At 43.3% G+C, this 18,548-nt stretch overlaps 1 protein-coding gene across 1 annotated transcript in view; it reads right to left on the reverse strand.

Moving 5' to 3' along the window:
• The window catches only part of KIAA0368 (KIAA0368 ortholog), a 65,927-nt gene extending 47,722 nt beyond the window's left edge, over nt 1-18,205 (reverse strand). The window contains exons 1-6 of the mRNA XM_010578181.1: nt 18,185-18,205; nt 17,389-17,509; nt 8,860-8,990; nt 3,227-3,343; nt 1,567-1,685; nt 268-420 (exon numbers count right to left, since the gene is read on the reverse strand). Of these exons, the coding sequence (XP_010576483.1) occupies nt 268-420; nt 1,567-1,685; nt 3,227-3,343; nt 8,860-8,990; nt 17,389-17,509; nt 18,185-18,205 (662 nt within the window). The remainder of the gene's footprint in view (nt 1-267; nt 421-1,566; nt 1,686-3,226; nt 3,344-8,859; nt 8,991-17,388; nt 17,510-18,184) is intronic.
• Between the last annotated feature and the right edge of the window lie 343 nt (nt 18,206-18,548).

The following is an 18,548-nucleotide window of genomic DNA, read 5'->3' on the forward strand; positions in this document are numbered from 1 at the left end:
TTCACTTTGATCCCAAAAGAGGTCAAGGACAGAACAGCACAACACCTAATTAAGTAGAAAAAAGACGTTTTGTTAAATAAGGAAGACCGTGATCCCATTCTTAAAATTAGGACCCTGCTTTGTATCTTACTGAAACATGTACCTGGCTTCATTCAAGCTAGGAAATAACAACGTACTTTAAATGAGTTTCCAAGGGTGCAGTTTGTAATGTTTCACACATGAAGAACACATCAATACTAGAGAAGACTGGTATTAACTCTTACTTACCCATAAGGCATAAGAAGAACATCCAACATAAAGTCCAAAAGCAGCTGTACAGTCTTTGGTTTTTCAGCAAGATTAAATGGAGAAGCTGCTGCTTTCAGTGGTTCAGCAGGGTATTTCATGTGAAAAAGGGTTGGTATTAGAAGATGCATTAGGCTGAAAAACAATTATATTTACTGCAACCATTTTTAAAAAAACACACCTGTTTATTCTTAACATTCAAGAGAGAAACCTTTAACAACAAACCTGGTCCTTAACAGCAAAAAAAATCTTAACAGAAGTTAAACCGATTCACAATCCAGTGACCTCTATTTGCCACCTCATGTACTTAAAAATGGAAGGCAGAAGATAAATTAGGATTTGCGCTTAAAATAGAACATATATGTCTGTGTGCATGCACACACACACATCTGGGGAGGTAAAGTCACTGCCTTTGTCCAGACTTTTAATGTTTCGTAATTATGACACAAAGCTGCCTAAAGCAGAAGTTGATTAACACTGTTCAGCTTCACCAAAGAGTGCACACAGACAAATATATTGATTATATGCCAGTATAGCCAGATTTCCCAAAGCTCTCTTCACTCATGTACTTGCTTTTTGGACGGGGCAAACCCATGGTCCCAGAGAAGACAACCAAGTATTTTCACACTGATCTCATGAATGGAAGCAAGATTTTAGTGCAAGACCTTTCAGTAATGTCACTTTTAAAATACCTTTACACTGTCACAGTGATGCAGGGTGAATTACGATAAGATTTTAATGCCATCTTCCAGTGCCAGCATGGTGGAAACCCATATCAATGTAAATAAGAAGCAAGTCCATAATTAACAGTTTTCTAGAAGTTCTTAGTACACAGCAGTTCCCAACTTCAGTCTTTTTTTATTTATTACAACAGTGTTTCAAGTGAGTAGGAATTTTGGTTATCTCGCAATTTAAAGTGGCCAGTCTGAGACATTTACTGCTCTTCCTGTTGCTGGACACAGGATATTTACTGAAGGTCTGGCCTTAAGCTGGAAACCAGAATTTGATGAACATGGAAGGTGATATGGACAAGCATACCCATCATAACACAGGCCTCTTACCACACAGGGAGTCTGCTGCTGCAGATCCTGTCTATTATTACATTAGACTATATAAATTCTTTGTACCACCCAAACTACTGAATTGCTGATCCAAATTGTACAAAACAAGAACATCCTAAGCAATGAAGATCTCACCAAGGAAAAAAATCTTAACAACTGATACAAATTATTTTACTAAAATGATACCAACAGAATTCATTCCCAGAATAAGTAGTTATACCTGTCTTGCTGTGGTTGAGGTTTCCCTTCCATTGCAGTGAGAAGAGTTGGAGCCAATTCACATTGTTTTTCCACAGGCAGACGGGGGTATCCCATCTTAACATAAATTATGGTAAAATTCTAAAGAAGTAGATAAAGCACACAGTATTGCACCAGTGTGAAATAAATATATGTTCTTTAAACTCTTCTTGTATGTTGTATTACATAACTGGGTGTTGGAAAAACCATATGTTTTGGAAGACCAATTTCTTAATTCTAAGGCTCACTGGACTGACAGCTGTTAAAGGGGAGGCTCAGCAAGACCCACTCAAAAAGGGTTTTCTGAGTAGGTCTTGCTGAGCCTCCACTTTAAAAGGAGGAAAACAACAACGCAAAAAACTTCCTCCAGCTTCTCTTATTCTCTGCAAATTCCACCAAAAGCAGCTTTACCCAAGCAACAGCTTCAAGGAAAGCAAATGTAATGAAAATGTGTTTCTAAATCATCATAATTAAAAGCTGCAAATGCAATCCAAAGAGTCCAGTGATAGGACACCAGAGCAATACTGCATTCTGGACTATCTAACTGCTATCATGTTGATTCAAAACCAGCCAAGAACTATAAAGGTAAGAATTATGTGTACAATGACCCAGCTGAAGCAAGTGTTGAACTGCGAAGCATTACACTTCTTTGTAGACGGCACTTCTTAAAATTTTATGAAGCCTCATGGCACAAAACAACATGCATCACTCGGATACATGAATGAAAACATATTTTTGACATGTCCAGCCAAAAGCACAGTTTATGTCAAGTTTGTCTTCAAACAAGATGGTTCTTTTAGTGCCCTACAGAACCCATGCACTCTAGAAGCCCTTGGCCATTTGTAAAAGGTGAACTCCGGATAATCCTACTTGCTTAAATACAATCTGAAATTACTTCTATGTTACTGCTGTTTACGTCTAAATACTTCTCCCTCAGTTTCTAAGATGCTATATTTTCCATTTATGCTACATGGGACTGAACAGTGAAATGAGAAGGACAGAAAGTTTCCCTCTGACTTTATTACTTTTTCATGATGATGATTTGCAATAGATCTACCACAGCTGAAATGAAAATTGTCCTCATAGTTTCACAAAAACATTTTTAAACTATTTTCACTTTTTAAACTACATTGAATGAAACCACCTAGTAAAGTTTCCCCACCTATAAAATAACATTTTTTTCATATTTTCTTGCTCAGCTAAGGTCCTGACCCTAAAAACACATAAAAATACAGTGCTCATGTTCAGAGAAATACAGATATTTTAAGTAAGACTCTGATGCTGCATGATGTTTTAAAACCCCGATTTTTTGTTGCACCTATCAGGGTAAGGATTGGTAGCTGCTTGCAAAATGGAGCTTCTAACAATGAACAGACCCTCTACAATACAAGCAATGAAATTCATGAAATATCAAGAGTAATTATCAGTAATTTGAACAGGATCAGTACTGTAGCTGCTTTATGAAACTAACACCACCCACACTAGGCTATAAAGTTTAGTTTAAAAAAATCTCTTAAAACATCAACCTCATGACAATAACATACTTCCTAGGAAAACTAACAGAGCTAAATACAGGAGCTTTAAAGAATATTCTGCTTGTTACAAGTAAGTTAGCAATTATTCTTGGAAGAACAGACACTTACAGTGACAAAAGACACTGCAGAAGGATCTTGATATTGAACTAGCAATGTTTCTACTGGAAGCTGAATTTTTGGACGACTTTTGATGCGCTTATTCAGATGAACCAGCAGCTCCATGACCTGACAGGAAGAAAACAAAAAACTTGAAAGAACCACCATTAATTTTACTAATTTGGACTCCACACACCATTCTCAGTCCACTAGGCAGGCCTATTATAAACAAATCAGGCCTGAGCTTCCTGATTATTTAATCTCTAAGAAAACAGCAGACATCAATTATTGTACTACCTTGTAACCACTCCGACATGCCTCAAGTCACCGTTAAGACGAACACATAAAAAGTCCCAAACCATGCCACAACCGATAACCTCCGTCAACCAAAATGTCAGGAAGAAATGATTACTGAGGATGACCAGTTCTTTCTACACAGTTGGTTACTATCCCTCAAAACTGAGCCTGGCTTGGAAATCTGCATTGCTGCTCTACCTTGAGGCTGCAGAGTAACTCCAATCCATGACACAGCACAAAACAAAAAAAAAAAAAAGAAAGAAAAAACCCCACCATAGTAAAGCTATCCAATAAGCGTAAGAAAACTATGTTTGGAGTGGCACAATGCAGGACTGAAATCCTTCGGGCAGGGGAAGAATCCAGCAGGAGCGGGTGGATGTCAGGCGGCAGCGATGTGCAGCCCTGCGCTGTCGGCAGCGACCCCGACGGGGCCAGGCAGCAGCTCCGGGGACGGCCCTGGGCTCGGGCGGGCAGCCAGCCGAGCAGCGGCCAGCGCGCCTTGGAACAAGCGAGGTGCGGAGTGGTACTTTCTCATGATGAGGACTCTCTCGAGAGTTTGTGCCGTCTCTGTCCTCGGAGGTTTTTCAAGACCCATCTCGGTAAAAGCTTCAGCATCCTGGTCGGAACTCGTAATGGACTGTTTTAAGCAGGAGGTTGGCCTGGACACCTTCTGAGGTCCCCTCCAAGCTGCATTATCCCATGATTCTACAGCCCCACGAAGCAGCTTCTAAGCATAGCATCAGCAAAGTGTCATTCGTAAATCCACTAAACGAGATACCATAACTGAATGGAGGAACTTGAAAAACTGCAGACAATATCCACTCTGAAACAATAGGTTCTGAGAAATCACACTGAACATCTGCATCTCGCTCACAAACCCTATGAGATTCTCAAGCAAGGTGGTGTAAAAATCTAAGTGACATTAAAGGGAGTCACCTCAGCTCCAGTAGAACCAGACAGAGCCAGATCTAGATGCATGTTGCCTTCAGGCAATTAAAGTCAAAAAGCCAGGGTGGGCACACTGTCCTGTGCTTTTGATGTCTTGTTACCTTGGTCATAGTACGGTGAAAAAGCACCTATATTGCTGTCACTGAATTTTGCCACGGAAACTGCAGAACTGCAGCTTCCTGAGCTGCATATGAGCTAAGACATCATCTTTGCCTCCACTCCATGACTAGGTATCAAAGAAAATAATGTCCAGATATAATTGAGAGACGAGAGAAACTGCATAGCTGACGACAAGCATGTGATTTGAGACCAGAGATAAGCTGACAAACCAAGTAATGCTGACAGCTAACAAATTTTGCTGCTGTAAAATTATTATAACAGCAGTCACAAATTCCTATTATTTTAGAGAGGAAAAAACTGTCTGCACACACTTTTTTGTGAAGGAAGAGAAACGTACAACTACAACAGAGTTCGAGGAACCTGTTCAAATTACCCATGGTGGCTGGTGAAAAAAGACGTGGCTGGATTTGGGTATGTGCGGGGCTTTAGCTCATGTCCTGCTTCTCTCATCACTAATATCAAATCAGTGCACTAAGGATCTCATCCAGCAGTACCCATTTGGCCTGAATCGGGCAAATGTCTGCACTTCCGAGTATCACTGCTTCTTATGTTTTTGCCGGCTTCACATGGGCTGCAAAAAGTGACAACAGTATCCAGTCTGGCACAAATGCTGCCAGTGCATCAATACTTCTTGGAGCACATCTGAACCAGCAGAGCAAATTTACCCTGGATTCGTTCTTTGCATGACACTGCTAGGGTAACTGATATGGCAGAAGACATCCTAGAGTTGAATTTAACTCATCTGTCAAACCGTGGCCTGAAGAGGGATTACTTTTTCAGAGTAATGGATTGAGAAGGTATAGGCATTGCAAACCCACCCACATAGCCAGACTACACCCTAGACCTGAGCATGTATGAGGACAATGAGTTCAAATTACTGAATGTTGCAGTAATATTGACCTGAGAGTCACAAAATTAAGGGCAGGGACAAGACCAACAAAGCAGTATGTTAGAGGCAGCCGGAAGAAAAATGGAATTTTAATTTCCCCTTTCCATTCTAGCAGTACAAGCTTGAGGAAAAAGTTAGTCTGGGGCGTCAAATCAGAGTGTAGCCAATCCACCTGCTGTACTGAATGTACTACACTGTGCTTCTGAAGTTGGGTGAAAGGAAGTCCTTGAACAACTGTATTGATCTACACTTCAGCAGCACACTGGCAACACACAGATGTTCTTTTTTGCTCGTATACCTATACTATCAAAAACTACACTGTCAATTCAATTAAAACGGTGTAAGTTTTCAAACCACAATTAACTATGTTGGCACACTTGGGTTTTTTGTTGTTGTCATTCTGTTTGTTTTGGGTTTTTTTTAACCACTACAATAATTGTGGGAGAGAGACATGATATGGGACGGCAGAGTTTTGTCACTGCCTATAGTCAGTCACAGGGTGAATAAATAATTTGTCCTTTTCTTTCCATTCTATTTCATCTACTTCATTAGCCTTTGTTAGATTAGCTTTCCAATCACCTGAGTGCTCAGGTAAAAAAAAAGCACATGCTTCTGTTTTACTTACATTGCCTTAACATGATTTTGAGGTTGGAGTTAACAATAGGCACATTCTTTGTTGTCCACTAGGCAAAATTAGCACTGGAAAGCTAGGTATTTGTGTTTACCAGTCATTAGCATTTGAAAACGCATCAGACTTCGTAAGACATTCTCCCATCACATTAATGGCAAAGTAAGAGCAAGTAGAGGATTGAAAAGCTGAGTTCTGATGTAAGTAACAAAAAAAGGCAATGTGCACGTTGAACAGATTTACCTGCAGGTTATACACTCCCCAACAAATGTTCACTGACGTTCATTAGAATAAAAAACTGAGAGTCTTGCCCTCCCCTGTCTCAATGAAAAATTATTCTGCTATGCAAAAAATACCAAACAATTAACAAAAAAAATCAACACACAGAGAACCTTCTTGTTACATTTTTAATTTATTATGAAAACAGAATACTGAGAGAATCAGCTTCCCTTCACTGATATGGCAAAAGGAGAATTCAGGGTAATTTCATTGTCTGCAATGAATTTGACAAATACCAAGACGTACAGAGAAGTGCTGTAACTGCTTATAATGTTATCATCATCTTGTATAGATAAAAATCTATAGTTTAAACACATAGAAGGAAGAAGAAACAAGTTTTATTTCATTACTCATTCTAACAGAAAACCTACAATATACCATAAGAATGCTGTGTGATTTTGAGAGGGCTCTTAAAATTTAATTTTCAAAGGAGTAGTCCTCCCCCTTCCGTGAATCTCACAACACTCCAAAGAAACAGGCAACACATTCCAGTTCATGGAAAAAATATTATATAAAAATACCCTAAGAAATTTCACTAGCTAGTTGGATGCCTTCTTCACAGCTTCAAGTGCACATGATAAGCAGGGATTAGGAAGAACCTTCCATCTGAGTTGGAGGATCTGTCCCTTCAGCACAGTGGAATGGCTTCACATCTACGGATCCACTTTCATGTAATCACTACCAGCACCATGTTTTGTGAAGAACTTTTAGAAAAATCTGTGTTCTGGTTACTTGCAGGTTCTGAAATCTACACGAATAAAGTGAAGGCATGATCATTTCCCTATCTCTACAGGATGAAGAGGGGATTACAAAAAGCTTCTTTTCCACCACCACCCCCAACAGTCCATCTGCACTCTGCTCAGAAAGGTTCTAGTCCACCTCTATCACCAGGCAGCTCCTTCCGATGAACAGCTGCAGGGACAAGAATTCACCCTTTGCTTTCTGATCAGCTGTTGAAATCTCTTATATTCAGCTGCTGCTGTCCCATTTGCCTCTTCTGGTCACATCCTCCTGGCAGAACAGGAAACACAGCAGGTGTTCCTCTGCCTGAATCCATACCAGGTCAGATCTTTTCTGCCATCAACGATATGTTCCGTGATCACCTCATGCAATCCCACAACTGCTGCTGCACAAGACTTGTGCAAAAACACAGGCCTGGGAAAAAAACCCTGCTAGTAAACAGAGTTCAGCTCCCTACTACAGAAGGCAGCTACATCACTGAATTTTTTCAGGTTCATATTAAATTCCATCTTCAACACTGTTTGGTCCTTGCCTTGCCACAGGAATAGGGGGAATGACCAGCACATGGTGCCAGGGAACTGGGGAGGCTGCCGCAGCTCCACACCCCAAGGTCCAACCAGGAGAGGCACACATTCACCAGTGGGCTTCACTCCTGGAGACCCACACTTGCTCCGCCCCGAATCACCTAGGTCCATCCCTTTCCCTGCCTTTGGTTCCTCTACTAAACATCCCATTAGAAGGCTTGTGCAGTTCCAAAATGCTCTTCCCCTGCAGCCCACTGTGTCCACCACCCATAGGTAGCACGCTCTCAGTCAGAAAGGTGTTCTGGCATTGACTCATCTTCACGGGTTTCATGTCCGGAGAGTGGGGCTAAGGGTCTCCTGAGACATCCCTGGGAGGGACCTGGACAGGGTGCCCCTTCCTTTGAGTCCTTAACTTGAGTTCCTGCCTGCCGTGGTGCCTCTGTGTTCCCCTGGGCTTGTGGAGATGGACCTTTGGTGGGCTGACAGCTCCTATGATGGACCTGGGAGTAGCTGGGGCAGGGCATCACACAGATTTCTGCACTTGCTATTGGGTCTCTGTGCTCCTTTGCCGGTATGCAGATGCGCTGTTATGCTACACCCTGACAAAGGGAACTGAATTCCCTGGGTACATATTAAATTCCACCTCCAAAACTGCTTGGTCCTTGCTCCTATGCCTGTAACCAGGCAAGGACCAAACAGTTTTGGAGGTGGAATTTATATGTACCTGAATGAATTCTGTGATAAAGCTGCCTTCTTCAGGTACATATCAAATTCCATCTTCAAAAATGTTTGGTCCTTGCTCCTATTCCTGTTATCAGACAAGCGAATGACATCAGTGAGTATGTCTTCACGGTCTTTTGCACACAGAAGCAAGCTTGCTCCACACATGCTGTAAGTCAGGTGGATGCACAACAGCCCTTAACCTGGAAGCCATGGCAACTGCCTCTATGGCTGAAGTCTTGGTGTCAGGCTAACTCATCGCTAGCTGGCCTCAAGTGGAAACAAATGCAGCCTCCGCACATCTGCAAAAGCCACACATCTACAAAAGACCTTGCTGATACAAGCAATGACTGTTTTCTTTAAGCCCTAACAGTTGTAGTAAACCCATTCTCTATCACACTCACAGAGAACATCCAAGTATAGTAAATCATAATAAATCGGGGGGCATTTCCTTCTGTCTGATCGGACAGCACACCATTACAGTAAATTGCACCCTTACCTTTTTACGAACGCCTTCCTGTGTGCTGGACAGCTTGAGGAGAACAGGGGGTAGGAATTTGGAAATAATGTTCTGTAACTGTTCATCTGTTTCTGCATGGCCAAGACGCAAGAACACACGTTCAAGCTGATCTGCAGTTAAAAAAAAAAAAAAAAAAAAAGGAAAAAAGAGAAACTGGTTGAAACTCAAAATTGCTATAGCAGGAAAACAACCTTTTCTGAACATCCCGTAATGGGCTTGTAAGAAATGCTGCACACAATTCTTAAAGTCCTTCCATCTCAACAGCACTCAGCACAGATCCATCTTGTATTTTTAACACTAACTGAGCAAACTGTTAATGGCAGAAACCAGCCTGATATCTTCCAGTACTAGCCTCCACAATTACATGGAGACCACTTCTTATCAGAAGGAATTGAGATTTCCTTTGCTTCTTGCTGTGTTTCAAATTGAGGCTAGAACATGTCCAAAGGTAAAATGGAAGGTTAGGCTCTCCAAGTCATTTTCTGTCCTTTCTGCTTTGACAGCAAAGGTGTCCTGCTATGGGACTCCTAACTTTTGAAAATAACCACATTCAGACCATGATGTTCTGTATCTCCACTAGTTAATCAGAAGGAAAAAAGATCTGGCCAATTCTTGTTATTTTTCTTGTTAAACCTAGAGTTCTGGTCATGCACAGGGACCCCATTGCTTCAGGAGCTGTGTCAACAGAACAAAAACAGCAAGCACATACAACAGAACCCAAGACCAATTAAGTTAGTATCACAGAAAGGAAAGCACAAGTTACAAGCTTGGGGCAAGCCACACCATGGCAGTTGCGTACAAATAAACAGGCTGCACACCTGAAAGCACAAGAAAGAAGCTACAAAGTGAAAAACAAGTTCTCCAAAAGCTTGAGACTGCTGTTCCAGGATAAATTTGATACTCATGGGAGTATTCATAGGACATCTTGACACAGGCTAACCTGTTTTGCCCACAACTTTCTGTTAAACCACTTAGGTCTTCCAGAAAATCTTTACAAAGCTGTACAAATGTTGACTGAATCAGTTACTGATTTGTTAGAATTTTTTGATCCTTTTCGCAGAAGACAGCATTACCATCAATAGGAACAAGACCACAAGCATGAAACACAGGACATACTGCCGTAACTTAAAACATAAAGCTCCCATTAATCACTCTATGAAGCGGCTGGAGCGTTGTAACAAATTGACCTTCCTCTAGACATCAGGTCGCCTCCCGAAACCCAGGAAGGAACAGGCAAAAAAAATTTTTTTAACATCTGCAAAGAGGTAGAAGCTGCAACTCCTACAAGACCAAGAGAATGGGGGTGGGGGTGAGCAATAACATCTGTTTTCTCAGTGAGCTAGCAGAAGATAATTTCAATAAAACAGACGAGACCAAAATCTTCTGTCAGCAGCTCAAGCACAAGGGCTGAGGACCATCTGTCTTTACAAAAAGCATGGAAGAGTCCCTATTTTAAGTGCCAGCATGCAGCTACCCCCACAGCTAAACAAGAAGCAAAGCAAAACCTCCCTGGCCAGACCGAGAAGAATCCTTGTGCACGGATGGGATCAGGAGCCTCTCTCCACCATACTGCAGCACTGGTGGCCATGTACACAGGCAGCAAGGAGATCCGGGACTTTTGAAGAGACTACGGGTCTTAAAACATCCTACAAGGAGGAAATCATTCCCCTAAAGACTAATCTAAAGTGACCTGTTGCAAGCTGAGATTAGAAGGAGACCAAGGAGAACCCGCCTTCAGCCAAGGAGGATCACTGAGCTGGCTGCAAAGGACTACAGAGGCAAAACCAAAAAAGCACTGGTACAGGGCAGAGGTAAAGACTGAGGTGAACAGATATGGTTGGGATTTAAGTGAACAAAAAGGGTGTTCAAATGCAAATACTATTTTAGCCAGCAAACCTGTCATGTTGTAGCTGCAGAAGCCTTTACTGTCCTATTTTTAAATCTGTGCTATCCCCGTAGTAAGAGTCCTCACAGCATCATTCCTCCCCTGCCAGCTGCAGATTAAACATAAACATATCACTGCCAACGTTTTATTTTCTGCTGAGCAAATATGACAGGCAGCTGAAAAGACAGACTACAGAATTTTACTGTCAGGGAAATTACAAGCCAAAACTCTGCAGCACCTACAATGCAAACTGACTTGCGAGTCAATCTCTTGCTTCAGAGAGATTTCATGGAACAATCAGGCTGTCAGCTAGTCAAGGACTTCAAGACATTTACCTCATATTCCAATTATTTTTTTTAAATCCTAACCATTTCTTTCTCTCTTCACCTTCCCTTTCATGTCATACTCCCCCTCCAGGGCCTCCACAGTGTCTGACGACCCCACCAGCACTAGAGGGTTGCTTAGGCCATGCCAAGCAGCTGAAATAACTCAAACAATGAATGAAATTATCAAATCCTTCCCCTTGGACCTGGAACTCCAGAGGATCACTGCAGACCCACAGTCCTCAAGCAAGCCAACTGAGGAACCTCCCCAACCACATGTTCCTTCACATGGCAACAGATCAGACTCAAGGGTAAGGAAACACGAGTGGTGTTGTTTCTAAAGCCATTTGTTGTAGCCACTGGACTTCACACATCTTCCAAACGGGACAGAAACCACGCCGCAGGTGCCTCCGGGAAGTGCAGCAATGCACTGAACTGCAGGCATCGACCCCATTTCCAGCCTCCTCCATTGTTCTGTTGTTACAAGCAGCAACCAGAATTGTGATAATAGTAGAGATCAGGAGAAAAAAAAAAGCTACCCCCTTGTTTATGCTGCCTGTGAGATAGATTTATTACTTTTCCCATCTCTGTGCTGCCCAGTCAGCTAAGCCCTAATACTGCCATCAGGTATCCTTCCCCTAACCACAGGCACAATAGGACTCTTCAGCAAATTCAAGGAGACTAGTCGCCTGGTTGCAGTCAAGAAACTGGCCAGGAGTTTGTCAGAGCACTCTCCTGTGCTGCCGATGCAGGCTGTATCCATAGCAGCGGGACAGGAAAACAAAGAGCTATAAACCCTCCCAACTATTGCACATCAACCATTTTCTCCCCAGTTTTTATTCTACTAACAATTAAGACCATCTCTCAAGCTGACAGCATTCATTATGGGAAAGCATAAACCCTGGAGATTTAAAGCACCACACACACAATGGTCCAGGAGAGGAGCGGGGGATGCAATATCTGGGAGTCAGATACTGTGTCCCACCTCCACGCTGGTGGAGGCTGGCTGGCTGGCATGGGGCAAGCTCCTTTCCCTCTCTGCCTTTTGTCTTCTCACAGCCTCCAGCTAGCCTCCCTCTCCAGCCTGCGCCGGCGAGCACACCACTACGCATCCGGCATCAAACAAGACAAAAAGGGTTTGCTCCCAACCCATCTCACATTCCCATATTGTGCACTTCACAAGTTCTTAAGAACGAAGCTAAAACCTTCTCCATCTAGTTTTACAGCTCCTACTGCTGACTGCAAAACTGCACAGTTATAATTTCAGGTGGGGGGACCACTAGGTTACATGATAATAAAAATAAGTAAAGCAAGAGGTCTAACTTGCTTTGCTACATACCATAGGAAAAAAAAAAAAGATACCACAAACCATTTTGAATAAGCCTTAGCACCTGAAATCAACTACTACAGCAATCTTACCACAACTTGACAGCAAGAGCACTGAATTTTAATTAGAAAGCTTTACACACCTCAGCCTTTACCTTTGCTAGCCAACACTGAACTTAAAATGCAGTCCATGCAAGGACACACTTCCTGTAATTTTTCCTTCTGAAAGTTGGCTAATACAGTTAAAGATATTTTTTAAAGTTTTCTGGAAGCACTGGAAGAAAGAAGTAATGGAGGAATGACATTTAGACTTACAGCTTTACCCCCACCTAAAAAGCCAATACTTAAGAGATCTGAGATTTTACAAAGGCTTCTCCTTCCTCAGTCTCACATTAAACTCTCATCTCAAATTTAGGACTGTAATATTTCCCTGATATTAGGTCCCACCTATAGCACCCTCTGTATTAGCTAATTATGTATGTTTATAAAGTTATTTCCATAGTTTATCTACTGCAGTTCAACTCCGGTGAACATGGGGCTGGGGGAAGAACATGCTGTCAGAGGCAAAGGACCAACTTTTAATGCAGTCCAGAGAATTTACAAAAACAAAACAAAAGATTGCCATTGCCATTATTTTATTTACACAGGTGAGAAAGTCAAAGTGAAAGGGAGAAAGGAGGAAAGGAAGGAGACTTCACTGGAAAACCCTGTGCCCTATCCTTCAGGGCTCTTCAAAAACTGCTCCAAGAACAAGCTTGCACGTCAGAAGCAATAGAAAAGCGTAGGGCACACCAAGATCACGGTGAGCCTTCGCTCCACTGTGGAGAGCCCCTTGCTCTGCCAGGGACTGTTGGAAGGAATAACCCAAATAAGATTAAATCACTACTACCCTTCAGGGCATCACTGAATTCATTATTTTTGGGATACTCTCGCAAGTTTCCCTTTACAAACCTGAAAGCTGAAAGCAATTTCCTGAAAGAAGGATGATTGCTACGGCACCCAGGATCTGCTTATGAACTATGTGCTTACCATAGCCCCTGTCAGACTCACCCAGTACATTAGAAAGCACCTGAGAAATCATGTCTGGTTTAAGATGTAGTCTTAGAAACATCATATATGTGCCACAGCTATGACAGTCAACATTTTACTATGGATTAAAAATAAAAAAAAACAACCAAAAAAACCCACAACCAAGAATGAACTGCATAAGTAGAAAAACTAATACCAGATAGTTTTATTTTTAAAATACATATGATTAAGTCCACGCAAAAATTTGTAACAGATATTCATGTATTTTGGCTCAATCATAACTTCTTTCCATACTGCTGTGTAGTATTTTCACACAATATTTCTTTTTTTTGTGGTGTTTTCTTGAAAAAAAAAAAGAAAAAACTGTTTACAAGAGGATGAACATAAATATGGCAAATTTAACAGTGGGCACTGCATATGAAGAGACTTTCCCTTTCACTGTATGTAAAAGAACCAAAGTGGCAGGAAAACAAGATACATCTTTGTATCCCTATTTCCAGCAGCAGTGTCCAATTTGTGTCAACAGACATGGTGTATTTGGAATTTGAAATCCCCAAGTTACCATGGCAATGCAGTTACCTATCTGTGAGAAAATGCATGTTTCACTTCTGGTTCTTTCCAGTCTCCATTTAAGACTACAAGGAGGAATATAGGTTTCAGCACTTGCGACCACGCCTCATGCAAAAAAGGAAGGGAATAGATTTCAAAACACAGATAAAGTAATCAAATTTTACAAAAAAGTCACCTTAACAACAAGGCTTTAACTTGTGCTTCATAAACTTCCAAATCCTGCAACACTGGCCGTGAGAAAGTCAGAGTTATTTCTAAGTCTGTTACTACAGAATGATCTTGCAGCCTCCCAAGCCAACAGCAAAACCCCAGCCTGCTCACTGAAACAACATGCCCCTTCTTCTTCTGCCACAGGGTAGCTTGCCAAAGGGAAGAATTGAGAGAAAGACACAGAAAGGATAAAGTAAATAAATAAACAGCTTAATGTTTTCCTTCCAATAACAGGGGCGTTTCCCTTCCTTTTTTTTTTAATTAAAATCACAGAAGTGAATTCTTTCAATGCTTGGCCTTACTGAGGTAGCTTGTTCACTGTTTACCCATCTTTTTATCAAAGAATCTCCTGTCAGTTCAGCTAAGTGCAGTTCCATTTCATGTGCCCAGGTTCTCCCCCTTGTCCTTACTCAAGATAAAGAATCAGCTCCCTCTGGCATTCATAGATATTATGCACAGCATGTCAGCTATTCTGCACAGACCCCTCAGCAATGTATATTTGTGTAGTTGAGTATCAAGTGAAACACACCCTTCTTTTTATGAAAACTGACTCAAGAAACTACTAGGGCTAGGGTATGTCAAGCTAACTGTGCTTTGTAATTTAACTGATCACCACAAAAGCATTCCAGGAACCAAAAAAAAGAGGGTCCCGAGTCCTCTGCAAAACAGAGCAGAGAGCAGGACAGCAAAATTCTGTGCATAAAGCCAGAATTTATCTTCACTTTCCTGAAAAGTGTCCTTTTGACAGATTAGTGGGACTGCTACCTTAAAGCATTTCTAGAACTGTTTCAGTAAATCAAACAAAAAAACCCCCACCCTCCTCCAACACCTGAACTCTGTAAAACCATTACATCACGCTAGCATGCCCCACATTTTCTCCAAAAGGCCCTATACCAAATAGAGAGTGCTGGACACAGGAGCGTTTCAATTTCACTGCCTGGATTGCAAGGGTAGTTTTTAGGGTCAGGTCCCTGCTAAAGCAAAAGCTCAATGAAATACACGCTTCAGTCCCTCCAGAGCTAAGCGGTTGTTTCTGCGCTATTCCGCATGCAGAAGAAAGAATAAAGTTCTCGTTTCTTGTGCCACAACTAAAATAGGAGTCAAATTCTTGTTCAAATGGTGTTAGACTCTGGGAGAAAACATATCAGTGGCAAACAGTGAGTCAGGATTTGCTGGTGCTATTCCTGGCTCTACTAGTAACCCCTTGTGTGCCTACGGCCAAATCACTTAAGGGGGCGTTTGTAAAAGTAGGTCAGTCACCAGGTTATTTTACAAGATCTGACTGGAAAAGGCTGGGAAGGCCTGGGGGACGGGGGGGCATATTATCTTTTTTCATTCTATTCTTCCATTTTATAGGAGAGCTTATATAATAGCATACCGAAATCCAAATATTTGCAATATGCCAGGCTTAGGCTCTCCATTTGAGTGGCTGACTATTCTTACTCCAGATTAACTTTCCCTTCTCTTGCATCTGAACTCTTACGGCTTCAGGGCCAATTTACTGATTTTGCATTAATTTTTAACCTGCCACGTCTCTATTGTTATGCTGCCTTCAAACAATTTGTCCTCTAAAATTGCCAGCACCCTTGTACAGAGTTTAAGCAAATAGTCGAGTTTACGTGTTTGACTGGAGCTATACATCAAAGCTTCCTACAGCCATGTGCATATAAAGCAAGGAAAACTGGTTTTCCATCTAAAACTGACAGTAATTATTCTTGTTATTTTGGGACTACTCATCATCCTAAAAAGGAACGGATCTCTTTCCAAATATGCCGAAATTTAACTATTTAAATGTATCAAAAGACAGTAGGCCCACATGGAGGCAGTTTAGTTTCCCTCTCTTTCTCTACATGAAATTACTCTTTTTCCATTAGCTTTAATTTTTACTTAAGACTACAGTACATTCTATTCAGCGACAGATGAGGTACTAGGGAAAAAAAAACAAAACAGAATGAAAAAAATTCACTCTCTTTCCTCCCCCCCTCCAAAAAAAGATTTCTAACCAAAGCAATAAAAATCGCTCAATTCTGAAGGATGCTGTGGTCAAATAACCTGAATGACATCATGTAATTATTAACATGAATCTCAATCTAAGGACATTTGTCCTTTCAGGGCAGCTTAACACAAAGGGCTGCGTAGCAACCGGCACATGGCTGAGGGCTAATTTTTTGCAGGATCGGATTTGGAGGCTGGGAAGCTAGATTACACACAGATAAAAGCCGAGGAGTTACAAGCAAGAGAACTCACACTGACCGGTTTCACCAAGGGGAATCATGTTAGCATTGTAAAACTGACAATAGGGTCTCTTGGATGACAGCAGCAGTGAGGTCTTTCACGGTCAGGATCACAATTTATCCCAGTTGTCAATGGAATAAATAGCTTGGCATTTGTGTCCCCCGATTCAAGGATCAGTGTAACTGAAAGATCCTTCTTACTCCGCCATGAGATCCTGGCTCTTTGGGTACATAAGGGGCATGCCCACCATTACCATATGCCTCATTCTGCTCAGCCTAGTTCCAGTTAACGTCTAACAAAGAGCAGAACAAGGATGTTATCTACACAGCTGCACACCGAGAACAACAGAAAAACCCAAGTGAAAGATCACACAGAAATGCCTTAGAGCTGAAAGCCAATAGCACAAATATGCTCTAAGTATTTCTTCTGCCCTTTCTCTCCGGGGGTTGCCAAGTGCTATTTCAGGGCAACCAAGGGCCCTCGCACTTGGCTGAGTCATACGTTATCTTGCCACGAACTCTTCACGGTTGTCCACGAACCAGCTCTGCTCCCAGACAGGAAAGGCAGGGAAAGGAAAACCCTCCTTTAAAGTTGCGCACGCTTCTCCAAAGAGAAGCTGACCGTTTACCGCACCGGGCTGAGCGAGGGCTCTGGAGCTGACAAGAAGATCCAGCCGGATCGGCCGCCCCGGCCCCGCACGCTCGGGGGCAGCGGCTGGGCACCCCGCCTCCGACCACCTCCGACCACCTTCCCTGGCACCGCCGCCTCCCGTGCTGAGGTGGCCGTGGGTCAGCATGCGTGACAAACACATCCGTAGGAATATCTCTGTTTGTTTTTTAAAGAAGGAGCAGTTCCGTACTGTTGCTGCTGAGCTATTGTGTTCCAAAGTCGTTAGCTAAAGGGAGAAAGCTGCACCGCGAAATCCCTTACGTGCCGGTTTGGGGTTGCTGAGACTGGGGGAGAAAGGCGTGGCCACCCCGCAGCATCCTTCTCCCGAGCCCGTCCGTGCCGGCTGTCGTCTCCGTGAGGTGCTTGCCTCACCGGCAAGAGGCTGCAAGAAGACACCCCTGGCGTGTACCCGACAGCAGGCAGCGTGGCGACCGTTTGCCAGCTGTTTCAATGCTGCCTGCAGGTGGCATGGGGTCAGCCGGTGACCTCTCCCAACAGCTCCGTTCTTCTTGGCAGAAGTGAGCCCCGGGTAACACCGTGTCAAAGGACTAGCTGCTTTCTCAGTTCGGGGCGGGAGGGGGACAAAACTGGCGGTGGACAGGTTTTGCTGTGTTTGTTAAGCTCCGGAACTGAGGAGCTGAATGTCAGCCTCCGGCGCTGAGGGGCTGGACTCTTAATAAGCCGCAAAGAGGTGGAATTTTTTTTGCAGAGGCAGATTTGGGACTCATCCACCTCTCAAGGAAGGGATAAACATTTATTAACGCAAAAAGGTGACAGACAGAGGAGGCCAGAAGCACATGCTCATTTCCAGCAGAAGAACAGCGCGCGTCCTCTGACGAGCCGAGTATGTTTGTGGCGGGTATTGCCAGCATCAAGCGTCAATCCCGTTTTCCCAGGGAAGGTCCAATATCGAGGCAACGTTCCTGCCAGTTCTACTGAAGCAGGGCCTAGTTCTCGTTTCCAAAACGAGCCTGCAGGTGAGAAGGGTCTAAGGCGGCAGACCTGCTGCCGCAGCTGTGAGGCCAGGCGCCCGTTTTAAGGGAGGGACCCCTCAGACCCTCTCCTTTGCCGCCGCCATCGGGGGCAGCCGCCTGCACGTCAGGCAGCGGGAGCGCTCCCTAACACACCTTCCGCGGGGTACGCGCTGAGTGCGTGTGCCTGTGCGTGTGTGTGCGCGTACCGGGAGGCCCTACGGGGCCCGACAGTTAAGTCACACCGGTCCAACAACGCGAACCCGAGCCCTGCAACGCTGAGCTTAAACTAAAGCCGGCTTCGGGGCGAGTTTCAAAAGATTCCCCCCCCCCGGGAGGAAAGAACGAGCGGGGACAGGCGGGGGAGGACAGCAGCAGAAAGATCGCCACGGCCAGCCCGCGCTCCGTCGCGGCCGCTCGTCTGTCGCGACCCCGCTGCTCGCGGCGGGG

The sequence above is a fragment of the Haliaeetus leucocephalus genome, unplaced genomic scaffold (assembly GCF_000737465.1).
Source record: "Haliaeetus leucocephalus isolate CR32 unplaced genomic scaffold, Haliaeetus_leucocephalus-4.0 Scaffold605, whole genome shotgun sequence".
NCBI lineage: Eukaryota > Metazoa > Chordata > Aves > Accipitriformes > Accipitridae > Haliaeetus > Haliaeetus leucocephalus.